A 19022-nucleotide genomic window follows, 5' to 3' on the forward strand; every position below is an offset into this window, starting at 1 on the left:
AATGTCTCCAAGATAGTCTCTAAGTGTCTCTGAGAGGTCACAGCCCCCAGCTGCTGCCAGGCCTGGATCCCCAATTGGTAGTGATTGACAGGGCAGCTGCCTGAAGAATCTCCGAGGCCCCAGGTCGGGCAGGGGAGGGGTCAGGCATTGTTGGAAGCTGAGCCTCCTCTGTGCCGGCGTTGTACAGCCATCTGGTTTGGGTCAGAGGTCTCCAGGGACAGGTTTGATTTATAGGCCGGTGCAGCCACCCGGGCGGCATGGAGGGAGGGCACAGGGAGGCCAAGGCATGGGAGTGGGGGAGGAGGAGGGAAGAGCCAAGAGGGGCCCCTCAGAGGCTGAGCGAACACTGGGCCTCTGCTCTCAGCCTCGAGGGTCTTGGGTTGCTTTTAATAGAGAAACATCACCAAAAAAAGTACTGGAGGGCCTCCCTGGTGGTCCCGTGGTCAAGAATCAGCCTTGCAATGCAAGGGACACTGGTTTGATCCCTGGTCCCGGAAGATCCCACATGCCAAGGAACAACTAAGCCATGGTCCACTGCTACTGAAGCCTGCGTGCCTGGAGCCCATGCTCTCCAAGAGAAGCCACCACAGTGAGAAGTCCGAGCACCGCGACTAGAGAGTAGCCCCTGATCACCACAACTAGAGAAAGCCTATGTGCAGCAAGGAAGACCCATCACAGTCGAAAATTACACAAATAAATAAATCTTAAAAAAAAAAAGAAAGTACTGGAAAAGCAAAGAAGTCTTTATTGTGTGCTCACTGTCCAGGCTGTATGTGGGGCTGCTGTTATCTGGGAGAGCAAAGGAATGAACCCCAGTGCAGCCCCACCCACAGTGCTAAGCTAGGCTTGCCAAGCCGGCAGGTCCCCTGCCCTCTCTCTGCCACCCTCCATGGCCATCATCAGCCACACTTTCCAGATGATGACACCAATGGGAAGGACAGAGAGGCTCCAGCCGGGAAAGGCAGAGCTAGGATTCAAACCCGGGCTTTCTACCCAACCTCAGAGCTTTCCCCTTTGTCCTGCGGGGTCCCCAGAATGTTCCAGAGGTGGAGAGGTAAGTGGGGACCAGAGTCTAATGAAAGGGAGCCACAGAGAGAGATGCTGGAGCGTTGGTCTTTAAGAATGTGGTCATGCCTTCAACTTTGAGTTAGAAAGCCCTGCAGGCCCTCATCCCCCTAAGTGCACTCCAGCCGCGGAGAGCAGAGTTGTCAGTACCAACTGAGGTCACCAGGAGCACTTTACAAACAACACGGGCATCTCTCAGAGCCTGGAGAAAGGATCGCACTAGGCGGATGGAGAAGATGGCATCCGGGCAAGGAGTCATAGGTGAGAGTGTGGAGGTCAAATCTGCCTGGTGAGATGCGGATGCTGGCCCGAGGACCGGGGGCCAACTCTTGTAACAGAGTGGTAAGAAGCCAGCTCTGGTGAGAGAGGGCACATATAAGGTACATCTCCTGGTACATCTTCCCTGAGAAAGGGGTGCAGCAAAGAGCCCTCACTCCCCAGGGCAGAGCCATCTGTACTCTCAGAAGGCTGAGAACATGGGCCCCTGTGGCGCTGATGCTTTTCCCGTGTCCTCTGCTGGACATGTCCTGGGTCAAGAGAGGTACTGCCCAGGGTTCTACTGGGGGTGGTGGGGGTGGGTAGCAAGGGGGCTGTCTCCTCAGACACCATGGAGCACAGTTCCTTGGGACCCCTCCAAACAACCTGGGGGCAGCCGTGTGCCTGGCATGCCACCCCTCCAGCTCCCTGGATATGTAAGGTGCCCCCACTTTCCAGTGAGGGCACCTGGGCTCAGAAGGATTCTGTGTCTGGCCCAGGTTACAGAGCTCTGCAAAATCCGGCCCTGAGCCTTCACCCACAGAAGTTCAGATCTTCACATTGAGGCTAGGCAAGGAGCGTAAGGAGCATTTCAGGCATTGAAAAACCTCACTGTGATCAGATGGAAGATACCAGGGGCAAGAAAGGGGACCTTCAGGACATTTGAACCTGAGAATCAGACAGTTAAGGGTCCACATTCCAGTTCTGAGTTTCCCTATCCATGAAATGGGAATGTTGTTAACATGACCTGCCAAAAAGGAGTTAATGGAATTGCATATATATATAAAGCATTTCTGGGGCAAAGAGGTGTTCAGCAAATGTTTACTTTGACTTATCTTCATGAACACTTCCGTCAGGAAGCCCATCAATTGTGTCTCATGACAAGTGGCTCTGGGGGTGTTCAACTCCCCTCTCTATGTTCTGTGTGCTGGTGGGGACTTCATGAAACGCCAGAGCCAGACCTGAGCCATGAACCCATCCAGGGCTAGGGTGCAGCAGGCAATCCATTATCCACAGTCAGCCAGACATGTCACCTCCCAGCGAGGAATGCAGATGAAAGTCCATTTCATCATGAAACTAGACACCAGGCCACTTCCTGCCAAGAGCACCCCAAGTGCACCCCTGCTCTGGCCTCTGCCCTCTGCCCTTGGATTGTTTATATACTGGGGCTGGGGTCAGAGCCCAGAGGAGCTTATGGGTTCAGAAAACGACAACCAGATCCAGTCAGACACACACGTGTGTTAGGGACAAGGAAAATTGTTGGAGGGCTCCAGGGGAATGACTTCATGCCAGCGAAAGGCCGCCAGGTCAGGAGGAAGAAGCAAGAGCCCAGCCCCTGCACGGCAGCCACCAGTGCTGCTCTGCCCAGCTGCAGTGGGACGGCATAGACAGAAGCCGCCTGCGTGCAGGGACAAGAGAAGAACACACCCACCCTTTCCTCCAAAGAGCCTGCTGCCCAGATGGAGAGACAGGACAGACACCTCAGAACCTTAAAACCACCACTGAGGCAGCTACGATTATTACAAGTCAAAGCGAACCATCAACAGTGTCTTGTGAAGCAGTCTCTACCTTGATCCAGGCCACCATTTACAAAGGGCTCTCAAGAGTCTGATTTATTTCATTTCCATTAACAATCCTCTTTTCTCATTCCTCCCCTTTCACCCACTAGGAGGAGGAGGCTCAGCTGGCTCAGAGATGCTTCAAGGACACAGATCTAGTAAGGGGCTCTGCTGCGCCCCCAACCTGTACCTGGGGGTCCTGGGTTCTTGCCTCTCTGTTGCAGCTGTCCCTCCCCCCAAGAGAGCTCCTGACCCCTGCTGTCCCCTGGCCCTCCTCCTCGCATTCCTGGCATACCTCCTGTCAGTGCCCCACTCCTGGCTTTCCCCACCCAGGACTTACAACATTCTTTAAGGCTTCCTGGTCCTCCTGCTGCTGCCTAGTCCAGCGTCCTTCCTGACCCCCATCCTTGAGTTGGGTCCTGGAATAGCTCATGGGAGAGCTGAACCTCCTCGCAGCCCTGGATGGAGAAACAGTGGCCTACGCCCTCTCCATTGGGCTCCCCAGTCCTCCCAGTGGCACTCAAGAAGCGCTGTCCACTAGAGTTTGTCATCATGATGGAAATGGTCTACGCCACCTTGTCTGACATGGTAGTCACCAGCCGCCTGTGGCTTTGGAGTCACTGAGTGTGGCAAGTGCAACTGAAAAGCTGGATTTTTAATTTGTTTCTAATTAATTTAAACTTAAATGTAGATAGCCACACCTGGTTGGTGGCTTCTGTATTGGACCAGAGGGTATATAAAGTCTGTCGTCCAAAAAAAAATCAAATGTGCACTCTCTGATATTAGATAGCAAAGAATAATGGAGCCCCTTCCAGGTCATCTTGGTTAATCCCTTCCTTCTTGTGATGGAGAAATAGAGGCTCAGAGAGGGGAGATGACTTGCCCAAGGTCACACAGCTGGTTGCCAAGCTGGAGTGGCTAAGCTAGGTTTTCTGGCTGCCAGTTCCCCCTCCCTCCTTTCCAAGCACCTTCCAACAACCAGTACTTGTATACCTGGGGTATTACAGCTTAGCCACCCATACCCCCTCACTACTTGACTGCACCCCCACTCACCCAAGAAGCCTCCTTCTGCCAGGAATCCTGAGCAGCTGACTTCCAGCCAGTGCTGGGTTGATGGCAAGATCCACTGCAACTGGGAAGCTTGTAACACACACACATACTCCTTCCAGGGCCCATGGACTCAGCAGAGGAAAGACAGCCAAAATCCATGTTTTCACACTCTCCCTGAGGGACACTGAGGTCAGGCAAGTGCACTAAGTGACCAGCTCCAGGACTCCCACAACCAAGGGAACCAGCAGGTGGGACCCGAGCCAGAAGTGCCAATCAGAGGGCTGGGGGGCACCTCTAACTGCACCTGAGAAGCGCTGAGCCCATCGGAGACTCTCAGGACTTTAAACCAAGACCTGGGAAGATAGCGTGTTGGCTAATAGTGAGCCGGAAGCGGTCAGAGACCAGGGGGTGGTGTCAGGGCCATGGTGAGCTAACCCCAAGGGATGCCCAAATTATGAGGCAACAGACAAGACACAGGAGAGGTCGGGCACAGTGGGGCAGGAAGGGGTCTGAGGGCAAATGTGCAGGGCAGGCAGCGGTGGGCTGCTGGAGAGCATCCCATTTCTGGGTCCACCCACCACTCGCGCCACCACACACTTGCCTCCTTACCTGAGGCAACCTGGATCCCTCTTAAAGACTGGAGGTCCAAGGGAGCCTCAACTAAATGTCCCCTCACCCCCCACATTCTCAGGGCTTGGCCCCCAGGTGAACTCTGAATGGCCTTGGGCTGTGACTCTGACCCCTGTCCCTCAAGGAGAAGATCCCATGTGGCCCTCCCAGCAGGGACTGAACACTGGCAGAAAGCTATCATCCACCTTACTGAACACCAGGGCAAAACTGCTCTAATCCTAGGACACCCCTGTGGGTGCCTTTTGAGAGAGAAACATCAACCAATAGGACAAGATCTGGAAGGCGGCTGTGGCTTCTAATGGATTGACTCGGATGGGTTCATGCTTCTACTCTAATGACTCCACCGCCGGGAGGACCACGTCTCTGCTGGGGTCACAGCCTCGGGTGGGCTGCCTCAAGTGTGGTCCCGGGGGCCCAGGATGGGGCAGCCTGTACCCGGCGGGGGGAGAAGGGGGATGGGGCTCCCGGCAGGCGGGTCACGACGCGGGGCGCGCAGCTCTATTTATAGAAAGTGGCTGCTGCGAAGGATGAAGAACTGGGGAGAACCGGCTCAGCGGTATTTTCCAAGCTCACGCTGTCTCGGCTTAATTTCATCCCAAGCAAATAAATCATTAAGGAGGCACCGAGTCCTGGAAGATCTGATGAAGAAGGGCCATTAAACGGCACAGCCTTAACTTGAATTATGGAAGGCCTCAGACAAGCAGCCTTATTAGTGTCTGGGCTAAGCCGTAACTCATGCTAACCGCCCCCTTGCCTTAACCAAGTGACGAGACAGGGAGGGTCAGCCGGCTCCCCTGCCGCAGGCACAGCCCAGCAGGCTGTCTGCTCTCCCCATGTTTTAAATACCCTCCTGCAAACGTGCTTACTCCATCCACTGCCACCCCAGCTGCACCCACTCCCCGGGGCAGGGATGAGGATGGATGGTCTGGCTGTTGGTGTAAGAGTGTTCACAGGGCCGTGGGAGCTGATGACACCAGCATCGGGAAACCCTTCTGATGAGCACCCAAGCACCGAGACTGGGACCACCCACAGAGCCACGGAAGACTCACATGACCCCGTGCGTCATGGAGGTGAGAGGTGTGGGTTCAAATCTGCAGGCTGGCTGTCTCCCAAGCTCCTGCCCTGAGCAGGCTCCTCATCTCCCTTGGCCTCAGTCTCCTCACATGGGAAGTGGGATGGCAACACCTTCTCATCTGTGGATGAAATGGGATAATGTGCACGAGATGCTCACTGGCGTTGGCAGGGGCCTGGGGCAGTTTAAGTCGGATGATGCACCCACTGTGCTAAGCAGCGTCTGGTCTCTTGTTAAGTGCTCACTCGAGGGCTATTTAACACAGAGCTGTTTCTATTTGCAGTAATCCCTTCCCAAAAGAAGTTGCCCTCACGGGAAATTCATGGATGATAGTGCGGATTCACTTGGGTACATCTCGCTGGCAACGGTGAGAATTTGGGTCTCAGGACACATAAACTGAGTCCCGCAGTGGTTGGGAAGGACAAGGACACGAGAGAAGTGGGGCGGGATGGGGAAGGGGCTTATGCAGCAGTCACAGCTGGGCTGCTGGGAGCGGTGGGGGGATAGGGGGTGCACAGGACTCGCCCTTGCATCAGCCAGGAGGGCGGCAGGCAGAGAGCCAGGCTAGGCAACCCTGGGTCTTGCTGGGGCGGGGGAAGCGCGCCATTTCCAACAAAGAAAAGAGGTCAGCATAGGCCAAGGGGATTAGCCAGGCTGCAGCATCAGAGTGGGGTTAGGCAGGGGGAGGGGATGGGGAGGAAAGGGAGTGGGGGCCTTGCACGTGGAGTCCTTGCCCATGCGCCCAGTTCACTGCCCCTTCCAGTGGCACCCACCCTAGTTGCACCGATGCCCATCGGCAGAGGTGAGAACAAACAGGCTGGCTGTGCTGTAGTTGAGGGTGTTCAAATACACTGGCAGCCTGCTTCAGGAAACCCTTCTGCTAAAGACTGCCTGATGCCTCGTCATGAGCATCACCAGGAGCTCGTCAGAAAGGCACAGCCCGGAGCCCTGCGCAGACCTGCTACGTCAGAAGCTGGCTTTAACAAGATCCCCAGCTGACTTGAGTGCACACGAAGCTCTGAGATGCTCCGCTGACAGCAAGTCTATGGGAAAGTCCCAGCATCACACCCACTGCACAGGTCTGAGAAGTCAGGAAACCTACACCTGGGCCATCCAGGTAGTCAGTGGAGAGGTCACTTACGTCTGGTCCTGATGGCGCTGAACCCCTGGTTCTGTGTCTGAGCAGGAGTAGGGTGTCTGACATGTAGGAGGACTGAGAGGCCAAGGAGGGTCTTCCAATGGGTGGAGGTGGGGGTGGGGGAGCACGTATTCTAAACTCTACCCAAGCTCCAAAGGCCCTTAACCCCCACCCATCCTGGTTCTCCTAAACTCCTGTGTCCTCCTTCGTCAGTGTTGGGCTTTTCGATACAGGCTCATAAACCGCATTGAATCTCACCCTCATTTTTCTGGTGAGGTGCATTGCCAAATGGGCATTGGAGGGCTGGGTTTTAGCTCTGGTTCTGCCACTAAATTATCAGGTGACCTTGGGCGACTCCTCCCAGCTCGCTGGTCCATTCAGCTCCCATCTGTAAAATGTGGGTCTTGCATGGGCCGTCCAATGGCACGTTCCACCCTAACACCTGGGGTGGGGGTGCTTTCACCCCCTGCCAGTCCCTAAGAGGTGAAGACTGGCCGCCCCATCCCTTTCCCTTTCCTCCAAGGTCCAGTAGTGGCCAGTCCACAGCCAGACCTAGCAATCATCTGTTCAGAGGCACACGCTGCTCCTCAGGCCCACCACCTCACAGCTCATCTCTGCTGAATATACACATGGGCATAACTGGAGAGGACACTGCATGTTTGGACATCCGTGCTGGTTTTAACAAGATCCCCAGCTGACTTGAGTGCACACGAAGGTCTGAGATGCTCCATTGATAGCAGTCTATGGGAAGGTCCCAGCATCACACCCGCTGCACAGGTCTGAGAAGTCAGGAAACCTACGCCTGGGCCATCCAGGTAGTCAGTGGAGAGGTCACTTACGTCTCCAGGCAATTCACCACGGAAAGCTACAGAGTGCGTGAAGCAGACACTTTAGCTGGAAACCTTTAAAACTGCTCATAGGGAAGGCTGAGCACTCCCAGCTCATTTGTGACAAACTCACAGTGGCCTCTGAACCTCTGGTAGCATTTCCATCATGTATCTCAAAGAGAAAAGAGACATAAACTTCCCCAAACCTCCCTTGTGTGGAATCCATCAGTGTTCACAATATGGACACACATTTAACAACAATAATTACTTCCACATCTAATAACACTAAAGAATTTTACCAACCTATGGGAGCTATAATAGTCCAAACTGGTAATTTTTAAACCCACCTCTTTCAGTACGTACTATGTGCCAGGCACCAGTCCAGTCACTTTCTATCTGTGACTTATGAACCTGATGCCTTATGGCAAAGTACATTTCTGTTACTATTACAGTGAGGACACTATGGCTCAGGGGTGGTGACTTGGGTCAGAGCTAACTAGCAGCCAAGTCCTGACTGAGTCCAAGGCTGGGAGATCCCAAGCTTCAGTTCTTCCCACGACCCTAGGCTTTGCCCCTCCAAGAAAGATGACAACAGCTCCACAGTGGCCCATGGTGACTCTTGTCCCAAATGGGCCTGCATTTCAAAGCTCCCTTCTGGGATTTCCCAGGTGTTCTAGTGGTTAAAAATCCATTCTGCAATGCAGAAGACGTCGGTTCGATCCCTGGTTGGGGAACTAAGATCCCACATGTTGAGGAGCTAAGCCTGTATGCCAAAACTAGAGAGTGAGTGTGCTATAGCGAAAGATCACTCATGCCACAATTAAAACCCGATGCAGCCAAATAAATAAAGAAATAAACATTAACAACAGCAACAAAAAACTCCCTTCTGCAGGCAGGACTTACTAGTCATGTACCTACTCATGATTACGTTAAGTGTGAAAAGAACTCTCAAAGCAGGGCCACATTGTCTGAGCGAAACCCTTTTATTCAGCTGAAAGTCTGTTCCTTTTTGTGGAAAACAAAGGGTAGGGGCCAGTTTCTGAATGCTGAGACCCTGAATTGAGTTGCTGGGCCATCACGCAGCCTCTGCTTGGCTTGGGTATGGGGACAGATGTGCGGGGCATGATGCACAATGAGGGGTGGGAATAGGTCGCTCTGGGGTCAGGCTTCAAGGGGGCGGCAGCTCTGAGCCCTGCCCACTCCCATCCAACCAACTACGACGCCAGTCGCACTGCAGTGGAGAAGAGAAAAGCTAAGCGAGGGGTGGGAGCTCAGCACAGTAACACACACTGCTTGAGCACCTGCTAGGTACTCTGCTGCAGGGGTGGCGGAGGAGACTAGGATGCACTTCTGGCCTCAAAGAACTGCCACTTTTAGCAGCAGCAGCAGCAGCAATAACAAAACAACAGCAAAACAATCAAGTTAAAAAAATAAATAAGCAAATAAATAAAACAGAGAGTATGTTGTGGTAAGAAAGGCATGTTCCATTTATTTATTTATTTTTCCCTGTGCTGGGTCTTCACTGCTGCCTGCAGGCTTCTTCTCTAGCTGCAGTGAGCAGGGGTTACTCTCTACTTGCAATGTGTGGGTTTCACCTTTTGGTGGCTTCGCTTGTTGAGTAAGTAAGTAAGTAAATTCACTCAGTTGTGTCCAACTCTTTGCGACCCCATGGACTGTAGCCTACCTGGCTCCTCCCTCCATGGGATTCTCCAGGCAAGAGTACTGGAGAAGAGCACCGTTTTTAGGTGCATGGACCTCAGTCATTGCAGCACACAGGCTTAGTAGCTGTGGCTCATGGGCTCCAGAGTGCAGGCTTAGGAGCTGTTGTGCTCAAGCTTAGGTGTTCCGTAGCGCATGGGATCTTCCTGGACCAGGGATGGAACCTGTGAGCCCTGCACTGGCAGGTGGGTTCCTAACCAGGGGAGCCTAGAAAGATATGTTTTAAGAGTTTCATTCTGCTCTTCACTGACTTGAGAGAAACTACTGTTGTTTTTCTGAGTTTCCATTTTCTAACTATAATAATAAAATAATGAAAGGTTAAAAAAAAATCAGCAAAACACACTTCTTACAGACCTGCTCTTGCCTGGAGAATCCCCATGGACAGAGGAGCCTGGCTGGCTATAGTTCACGGGGTTGCAAAGAGTCGGACACAACTGAGTGACTAAGCACAGCAGAGCACATGGACCGGCTCTGTGCAAGAAAGGGCCCAGTGGCCTCACTATACTGACATGCATCCCATATAAAGACTGACTGAACTGACTGAATCAAATGATCATAGTCCAACAATGAGTTTGAAGCCATCTCAATACAAAATTAAAGCAACTGTGCCTCTTGAGATATCTGTACGCAGGTCAGGAAGCAACAGTTAGAACTGGACATGGAACAACAGACTGGTTCCAAATAGGAAAAGGAGTACGCCAAGGCTGTATATTGTCACCCTGCTTATTTAACTTATATGCAGAGTACATCATGAGAAACACTGGACTGGAGGAAACACAAGCTGGAATCAAGATTGCCAGGAGAAATATCAATAACCTCAGATATGCAGATGACACCACCCTTATGGCAGAAAGTGAAGAGCAACTAAAAAGCCTCTTGATGAAAGTGAAAGAGGAGAGTGAAAAAGTTGGCTTAAAGCTCAACATTCAGAAAACGAAGATCATGGCATCTGGTCCCATCACTTCATGGGAAATAAATGGGGAAACAGTGGAAACAGTGTCAGACTTTATTTTTTTGGGCTCCAAAATCACTGCAGATAGTGACTGCAGCCATGAAATTAAAAGACGCTTACTACTTGGAAGGAAAGTTATGACCAACCTAGATAGCATATTCAAAAGCAGAGACATTACTTTGCCGACTAAGGTCCGTCTAGTCAAGACTATGGTTTTTCCAGTGGTCATGTATGGATGTGAGAGTTGGACTGTGAAGAAAGCTGAGCGCCAAAGAATTGATGCTTTTGAACTGTGGTGTTGGAGAAGACTCTTGAGAGTCCCTTGGACTGCAAGGAGATCCAACCAGTCCATTCTGAAGGAGATCAGCCCTGGGATTTCTTTGGAAGGAATGATGCTAAAGCTGAAACTCCAGTACTTTGGCCACCTCATGTGAAGAGTTGACCCGTTGGAAAAGACTCTGATGCTAGGAGGGATTGGGGGCAGGAGGAGAAGGGGAAGACGGAGGATGAGATGGCTAGATGGCATCACGGACTCGATGGACGTGAGTCTGAGTAAACTCCGGGAGCTGGTGATGGACAGGGAGGCTTGGCATGCTGCAATTCATGGGGTCGCAATGAGTCGGACATGACTGAGCGACTGAACTGAACTGAACTGAACTGTGCTATATTTTAAATAAGACACCAAATCATTCATAAGCATTCATCAGGTGCCAAAGACGAGCTCAGCATTGGCACAGCATGATGGGTAACTCAGGAAATACTGTAATATCAAAGGCTCCCCTCCACCCCACACCTAATGTGGGTCGCATGCTGGCACATGCTGCATTTTTGCATCAATCTTAATATTCACAGCAACTCTGCAAGGTATATTTAATTATTCCCACAGCACAGAGGGGGGAAAACTAAGGCTCGAGGATGTCAATTAGCCAGCAAGGGTAAGAAATAAACTTCAAATCAGGATCAAAAGTTTACCCTCAAAGACTGGAAATTACCTAGATGTCCAAAAGTAAGGGTCTAGATAATCAAATTATGATACAACCATTACACAGAAACCCATGCAGCTGTTAATAAGGAATGAGGCAGCTCTACGTTAATCATATTTAAAAAATCACCAAGATCTACTAAGAGGGGAAATGAGATGCAGAGCAACATTCACCGTAGATCGCGCTGGTGTGAAACTTCTGCAAGGACAAGGGAAAGAGTGACAGTAGTGGTTGCCAGCAGGAAGAGGCTGGGGAGCTTTGGCATGGGGGTATTTCACCAGACAGTCTTCTGTGACATTTAAGTTTGTTGTCACATGCACCGTTTACCTTTCAAAAGTAAATGCACATATATTTTAAAATCCCTCTGGGGCTTCCCTGGTGGCTCAGTGGTAAAGAATCTGCCTGCCAGTGCAAGAGACACAGGTTTGATCCCTGATCTGGGAAGATCCCACATGCCGAAGAGCAACTAAGCCCACGCCCCACAACTATCGAGTTTGTGTTCTAGAGCCCAGGAGCCAAAACTGCTGAGGCCATGTGCCACAACTACTGAAGCCCGTGTTCCCTAGAGCCTGTGCTCCGCAACAAGAGAAGCCACCACAATGAGAACCCCGAGCCCTGCAACCAGAGAGTAGCCCCCACTCGCCGCAACCGGAGAGAAGTCCTTGCGGCCAGAAATAAATAAAATTGTTTTAAAGATGAGTAAATGAAGTCCCCGGCCTGCCCGTTTCCCCACACTCGCCTCCTGGGTGACCATCTGTGCCCTGGGGAACTGCACACCCACCTGGAGAAAGAAGGCACACACGTGTGGAAAAGCATGAGTGGAGTAGAGCAGGAGGAGGGCTCCGTGGTGAACTGGGGGCTCAGGGGACAGAGCCATGGGCTGAGGGCTGGGGTGAGATGGAGTCAGGGCAGAGTGGTAGGGCACTGGTCAAAGGGGAGACCAGGCCTGGACCTGAGTCCGGAGCGAGGAGAAGCACAGTCCGGATGTCAGGGCGGCTAGGAGGACCGTGCCACCGGGAGACACATGGGAGTTGGGCAGGGAGGTCGTGAGTACAGAGCAGACAGCTCTGGCAAGGGGACAGTGTCCTTGCAGTCATGCTGGTAGAAAACTCTCTCTGGCCCTCATCAATACCAGAAGCCTTGGCTGGCCGCCAGGGCTTCTTTGAGGAGCTGTTGCCCCAATAAATACTTGTTGGCAGATCAATTAAACCATCTAGGAATGACGTCTGGAACGACCGTATCTCTGGCTTGAGGAAGGTGGACAAGCCCTCCCTGCTCATCAGGCCTGAGATGCTAGAGGTTCCCACCCCCTGTCCTCCAGAAAGTCAGTCCTGGGCTCAGTTCTTTGGAACTGGTAGGCAGAGTGGAAGCAGGGCTGGCCCAGGCTGCAGGAGGCAAGGTGCAGGAGTGCCCCAGGCTTCAGTACAGCCCTGCCAGTAGCTAGTTGTGGGGCCCTGAGCCAACTCTTCAACTCTCCAAGGTTCAGTTTCCCCATCTATAAGATGGGGATAATAACAATAACAATAACAACAGTTCACTGTGTGCACTGAAAAAAAAAAAAAAGTGAGTAAGACACTTGGCCCAGGGCATAGAACCTAGCTGGTACCCCTCCAAACATAGAATTACATGACTCCCAAATCAAAGCTTCTGTGTCTGAGGCCCCTCTCCTCTTCCTGGGTCACTCACGTACTACTTGTGCGTGCGTGTTAAGTCACTTCAGTGGTGTCCGACTCTTTGTGACCCCATGGACTATAACCCGCCAGGCTCCACCGTCCATGGGATTCTCCAAGCAAGAATACTGGAGAGGGTTGCCATGCTCTCCCTCCAGGGAATCTTCCCAACCCAGGGATCGAACCTATATCTCTTATGTCTTATGCACTGGCAGGCAGGTCCTTTACCACTGAGCCATCTGGAAAGCCCTCATATACTACTTACCACCCAAGAATTCCAAGACAGGAGACAGAGCTGTTCTGTCAGGCCTCCTGGCTGCCAGCATGTGGAAGGAGGAGCCGGGGTCAGGGGAGTAATTCCGGAAACCAGCCTGAAGCAGATTCCAAAGGCAGGGTCCACCCCAGGGACGACCCTCAGCGGTTGGGACGCTTTCAGTGACATTCTCCTGTGAGTGACCAAAGCACTCCTGATTCACAGACACTGCTGGGGCTGTCTTTATGCAACAAACTTTTCAGAACATCCTGCAGAGCTCTGTGCTAAGCCAAGAGCTTTGAGGGCTGGAGGTGAAACCAGTGCGAGGGACAGATTCTCAGGGCCTCCTCCAAACTCACTGCCAAAGGAAAGGGTTCCATCCTTTGCTGAGTAGCCACCCAGCCTGATGGAGCAGCCTCTCCTGTTCCTTCCCTTTTATCTGTCAACATCTACACAAGGAACCCACTGGACCAGCCTGCCTCAGTTTGATCCTGTTATTAGCTATGTGACCTTTAGCAACTTACTCAAGCTCTCTGGGCTTCAGTTTCTTTATGGGAAAATGAAGATGATCAAAAAGTGGTTAGCTATGAAGAGTTGTTATGAGGATTAAATGAACTAAAATGTGCAAAGTACTTAGAATCTAGCCCAGCCCACACTAAGTACCAGAGAAGTGTCGGTCATGGGTGATGGTGTCACCGCTGTTATTTGGCCCCGGACACAGGTACCTTGAGCCAGCTTGCCAGTTTGCCTGGCCTCGGTTCTGTGCTTCTCGACTTACTCAAATGGCAGAGTCCCTGGGCATCCTGTAGTTCTTTATTGTAAACCCCCCACCCCAGATGCTGAGCTGTTTTGCTCCAGGGCATAGCCGAAGAACACATTTGTAATAGGAAAATGCGCTTCCAGGAGCTCTTAGCCTCCACAAACACATACTTCAGAGTCACAAGCAGTTAGCTCTAAGTCTTGCTTTTATAGTTGTAAAAATTAATAAAATTGAGAAAATGATGTCCATTAACTTCCTTCCTACATATTGGAGAAGGCTCTATTGAGGCCACTTTGATTTTTATCCTTAGGTGAACCCCCAGACCTGGCCCAGCTCACCTAGTTAATCGAAGCAGTGAGCAGCAGTCCCTGTGGGCTTGCTCTGTGCTGGCGAGCTTTACCACGGCTGTTTCACAAAGGAGAACACTGAGGTCCACAGGGAGGAGGTAATCCTTGTTCACGGCCACCTGGTGAATGCTGGGGCCAGACTCTAAGCCCATCTTTTCTCCCCACCGCGATCTTGTGGGGAATCAATCCATCCCAGAGAGGAACTCTGGCTGCCTCTCTGCTCCATAACCTCTCTGTGACTGCAGTCCCCTAATCCCCTGGTCAGGGCTGAACTTGGGGACCTGCCTTCATGTCCACAACCAGTGTTGCTCAGACTTCTCCTCATACTCAGAAACCCATCTTGGGTCACCCTACCTGCCTAGGGACTCCCTAGGGCCAAAACCCTCTCAGTGTCCAGGAATCCACTGGACTTCAGCCCAGGTTACTAGCTATAGGCATTGCACAGTCCCCTCCCCACCAGTCCCTGTCAGACTCCCCTCACCCTGTCCTTTGGTGGCCCACCCTCCAGTCAGGTCTTGCCCCATTGACCATCAGTCTTTCAAAGCCCAGAAAAGCTGAGCTCCCACTTTGGGAGTCACACCCTGCCCAAGATAGAAAACATCACTCCTATCTGAGAAGAGGCCAGGATCACAGTACTCAAGTCAGTCCTGTTACCCAATGGGAAATGCCCAAGGCTCATATGACATGACATCCCAGCCTCCCCTTGCCTCCTGGATGGGCATTCTAGCCTCTGCCAACTGGAAAAAAAATCACTGCCAAAGGGGAGGATGGAACATTCCAAGTTTCAGTCTCACCAAGCATCTCCAGCCACCTGAAGGATCCAAAAGCCCCAGATGTCAGGACACAACTATCCTTTCCCATCCAGACTCTGCCCTCAGCAGCACATCAAGGCCTGCCTGCTCTTGATCCAATCCTGCATGGGGGAGCCACTAGCTGCAAAAATTAGCACCTTAGCTTGTAGCTAGAAATGAAGCAGCAGGTAATACCCAAGTGGAATCAATACCCAAGGGAAAGCCCACCTTGGGGGCTCAATTGTTGGCTCAGGTAGTTCTGTTGGCTATCAATGCCAGGCTTTCATCCCTGCTATCATATTATTGGTGCCACTGCATGAGACTTCACAGCAGCTATGAAAGGGGCCTGACACTGTCCCCTTTTACAGATGGGTAAAATGAGCCCTGAGGCATTAGAGCGGCTCTCACCAAAGACATAAAACCCCTGAGCGCTGAGGGTGCAGTGGGAAGCGAGACGTGTCGGAGCCCAGAGCCTTGGCACACCAAGGCCGTCCTTCTAGTCCAGTGAGCAGTTCTGGCAAGCAGATTTCCCAGTTCCGTTTCACAGGAGTATTTGTTAACAAAAATAAAATTTGCTGTCGCTGTTGGTTTTCTCAGCACTGGGGTTTGCCTGGTTACCACGTCACCCAGCATTCTCCACTAGGCACTGTGGTGACTAAGCTAGCCCATCTCAGGACAAATATTCACCCTTTCTTTATTTAACCAGTCAATCAGAGAAAAAACAGAACAACACTTTGCCATTCAACGTCAATCTTAGTCCAACAACCACGGAAATGAAATGTGAGCAAAAGTGTGGCCAATTAGACCGCAGAGTAGAGCACAGCAGCCACTTCCTGGGGGCCCATCACCCTTGAACATGGTCAACCCACCCTAGCTCGAGTCAATGTCGATTTTACTTGAGTATGATCTTGTCCTTGACCTCTTTTCTGGAGTGTCACTCTCAGTCACTCAGCTAAAGTGGGGAGCACGGGAAAAGAATGGGTTTCAGAGCTGAGAGAATTAGGTAGGCCTGGGTTCTTGTTCTTGGTAAGCTCCGCTCTTGTTTCCTTTTCTCTAAAAGGGGGCAGTTATATCTCTGGTTTAAAGTTAATAAGCTGGAATTCTGGCTTTAAATGCCCACCTCAGGAGCTTCATCAGGGGTATAAGTCAAGTGGATAAGGTATGTGCAAGCCCACAAGTGCCTGACTCCAGGCTCCACTCAGCAGGGATTCAATGGGGGCCAGACAGCACCTCTGTCCAGGGGCCACCCTGCCTGAGTGACTCCCTCATAAAATTGACAACCGTTTTTGTTACCAGGGTTTTAAGCTAGCTTCACAGGATGACTGTGTATATTAAATGAGAGAAGGCCTTAGAGGTGTCAGGAGTCAAACCCAACAGCCTGTGGGCTTACCTGCAACCTGCAAGGGAGTTCTATTTGTCTACACGGTGTCTTTAGCAACTGCCAACTTGAAAAATGGGAATAGTTCGCACAAAATCTAGATTGCTGGGTCCTCTGGAAAGAAGTCAGAAGATTCCAAAACCTTTGGCTCTCATTCCCATGAGGCAATAATCACTGAGATGCCCCCTTTAAGAGACAGTTCAGCAGGAAGACCTAGATTTGAATGTTCAGCCCCTACATATAGCAGGTATTCAATAAATGATAGTTACTATCAATACTTATTATTTATCAGTAACTTGAGTGCAAGAGATTCAAGTGCAGAGACTGTCTTCTACTTGTCTCTCTTCTCCTGCTGTGAACTTGAAGCCAGGTACACAGGAGACATCATTTGGCACAATCCTTACAGAGACTGGCTTCTCTGGTGGCTCAGACGGAAAAGCATCTGCAATGCGGGAGATCCGGGTTCAATCCCTAGGTTAGAAAGATCCCCTGGAGAAGGAAGTGGCAACCCACTCCAGTACTCTTGCCAGGAAAATCCCATGGACAGAGGAGCCTGGTAGGCTACAGTCCATGGGGTCGCAAAGAGTAGGACACGACTGAGCGACTTCACTTTCACTTTACAGAGACTGAAAGGTTTGTGACTAGCACTGACAGTTCTAAGCACTCTCCTATGCACTTCATGTTCGTTGTTGTTGTTCAGCCGCTCAGTCATGTTTGACTGTTTGTGACACCACAGGCTGCAATGTGCTAGGATTCCCTGTCCTTCATTCTCTCAGGGAGTTTGCTCAAACTCATATTCACTGATGTCATTGGTGATGCCATCCAACCATCTCATGCTCTGTTGCCCCCTTCTCCTGCCTTCAATCTTTCCCAGCACCAGGGTCACTTCACATTATTATTATCTTATTTGATTTCTCATAACAACCCTGAGCTAGATTACTATCACTGAGTCACTTCTGCAGAGAGGGAAACTGAGGCACAGCCCAAGATCACCAAGTGAGCAGAAAAAAGTCAAGATCCAAACCCAGGAGCCTGGCCTCAGGGTCCACATCCTCACCGCCAGTCGATGCCACAGGATGATCCCAAGTGCTGCGGGCGGATGGGGCCTCACTGCTTCCCCTCACCCCCAACCTCCCCTCCCTCTCCAGCTCCACTAGGGACTGGCAGCTTCTGGACCCATCCCGGCCCCCACCCCCACAGTCCCCCACAGCAGGCTGCACTTACGGTCAAGGCCATTGATGTAGCGCATGGTGACTTCGCAGTGGCCCCACACAGCACTCACCACCGGGTAGAGCTTCTTGCCCTTGAGGCCACGGAAGGCCACGCCCAGGTACTGGCCATCCACTACGAAGCTGAGTGTGCCCTCGTCCATGTCCAGCACCACGAGCAGTGAGTCGGGCAGCGCAAAGGCCTCCTCAGGCCCCAGGAATGCGGGGTAGGCCACGCCGGGCCGGTTCTTGCCATCGTGGTAGAGGCGGCTGCGGCCCAGGTCCCAGCCCCAGGACTCTGCGTCACTGCCCACCAGCGCGGTATAGCCCACTGAGTGCAGGGGGGCCCGTGCTGTGGCCACGCCCACCACCGCGTGCGTGCCCCGCTGCCGCGCAGGCCAGTGGATCTGCCAGGCGTGCAGGCCACGTGCGTGGCCCACCTTGCCGCGGATGCCATCCGTGCTCTGCGCCACCGGGTGCCGGTGGAAGGTGAGCCGGTCGTCATCCTTGACGAAGACGTTGAGTGAGCGGTCCTCGGGGTTCCATGCGTGCCGCAGCTGCACCGCCAGCCCCGCCGCCGGCATGTCCAGCAGCTGGTCCAGCCGCGCCGGCCGCCCGGGCTCCTCTCCCCGCAGCTCACGCTTGGCCGGCCGCAGCGCCGGCTCCCGCACCTCCACCGACTTGAGGCTCCCCGAGAGCTTCTGGCCCATGGCTCACTGCGGGGACGGGGCCGCTGCAGGCCACCGCTACCTCCTGGGAGCTTCCACTCCCCGCAGCCAGGGATGGGCCACGGGGCTGGAAACCAGGCGTCTGGACCGGATACGCCCACAGCCTCCACGGGGCTGGGGCAGGGAACCAAGCTCCTGGAAGGAAGCAAAGGACACGGGTTATAACAGCAGCCTCGGCAGCCATCTATGCCCATGCCTTCGCTGGGCCCTGGGCATGCATTCATAATAATAACTAATGAATAGAATGATATATGGCACTTATCTAGAACTCACCATTTGCCAGACACTGCTCTAAATGATTCACATTTATTAGCTCATTTAATCCTTAAGCCCTCCCAAAAAGACATTCATTATTATTCCCATTTTATAGATGAGAAACACATAGGTCATAGAGGCGGTAAGTAATTAACCAACGTCCCACAGTTAAGAAGGGACTGAGCCAAGATCCACACTGAGGCCATCTGGCTTCAGAGTTTGTGTTCTGCTCTTGGAGAAATCACAAGCTATTTTATTTTAGAAATAAGGACTGAGCCCAGAGAAGTTGTGATTTGCTCAAGATCATAGAGAACCCCAGTGTACTTGGTCCCAAGAAACAAGCCCTGTGCCCTAGGTAGGGGGAGCAGGGTGCTCAAGACAG

General features: G+C 52.2%; 1 protein-coding gene across 1 annotated transcript in view; it reads right to left on the reverse strand.

The window, feature by feature from the left end:
• Positions 1-18367, reverse strand: part of SPSB4 (splA/ryanodine receptor domain and SOCS box containing 4) — a 72145-nt gene extending 53778 nt beyond the window's left edge. The window contains exon 1 of the mRNA XM_068986045.1: positions 17674-18367. Within this exon, the coding sequence (XP_068842146.1) occupies positions 17674-18367 (694 nt within the window). The remainder of the gene's footprint in view (positions 1-17673) is intronic.
• Positions 18368-19022: the final 655 nt, after the last annotated feature.

The sequence above is a fragment of the Capricornis sumatraensis genome, chromosome 1, assembly GCF_032405125.1.
Source record: "Capricornis sumatraensis isolate serow.1 chromosome 1, serow.2, whole genome shotgun sequence".
Taxonomy (NCBI): domain Eukaryota; kingdom Metazoa; phylum Chordata; class Mammalia; order Artiodactyla; family Bovidae; genus Capricornis; species Capricornis sumatraensis.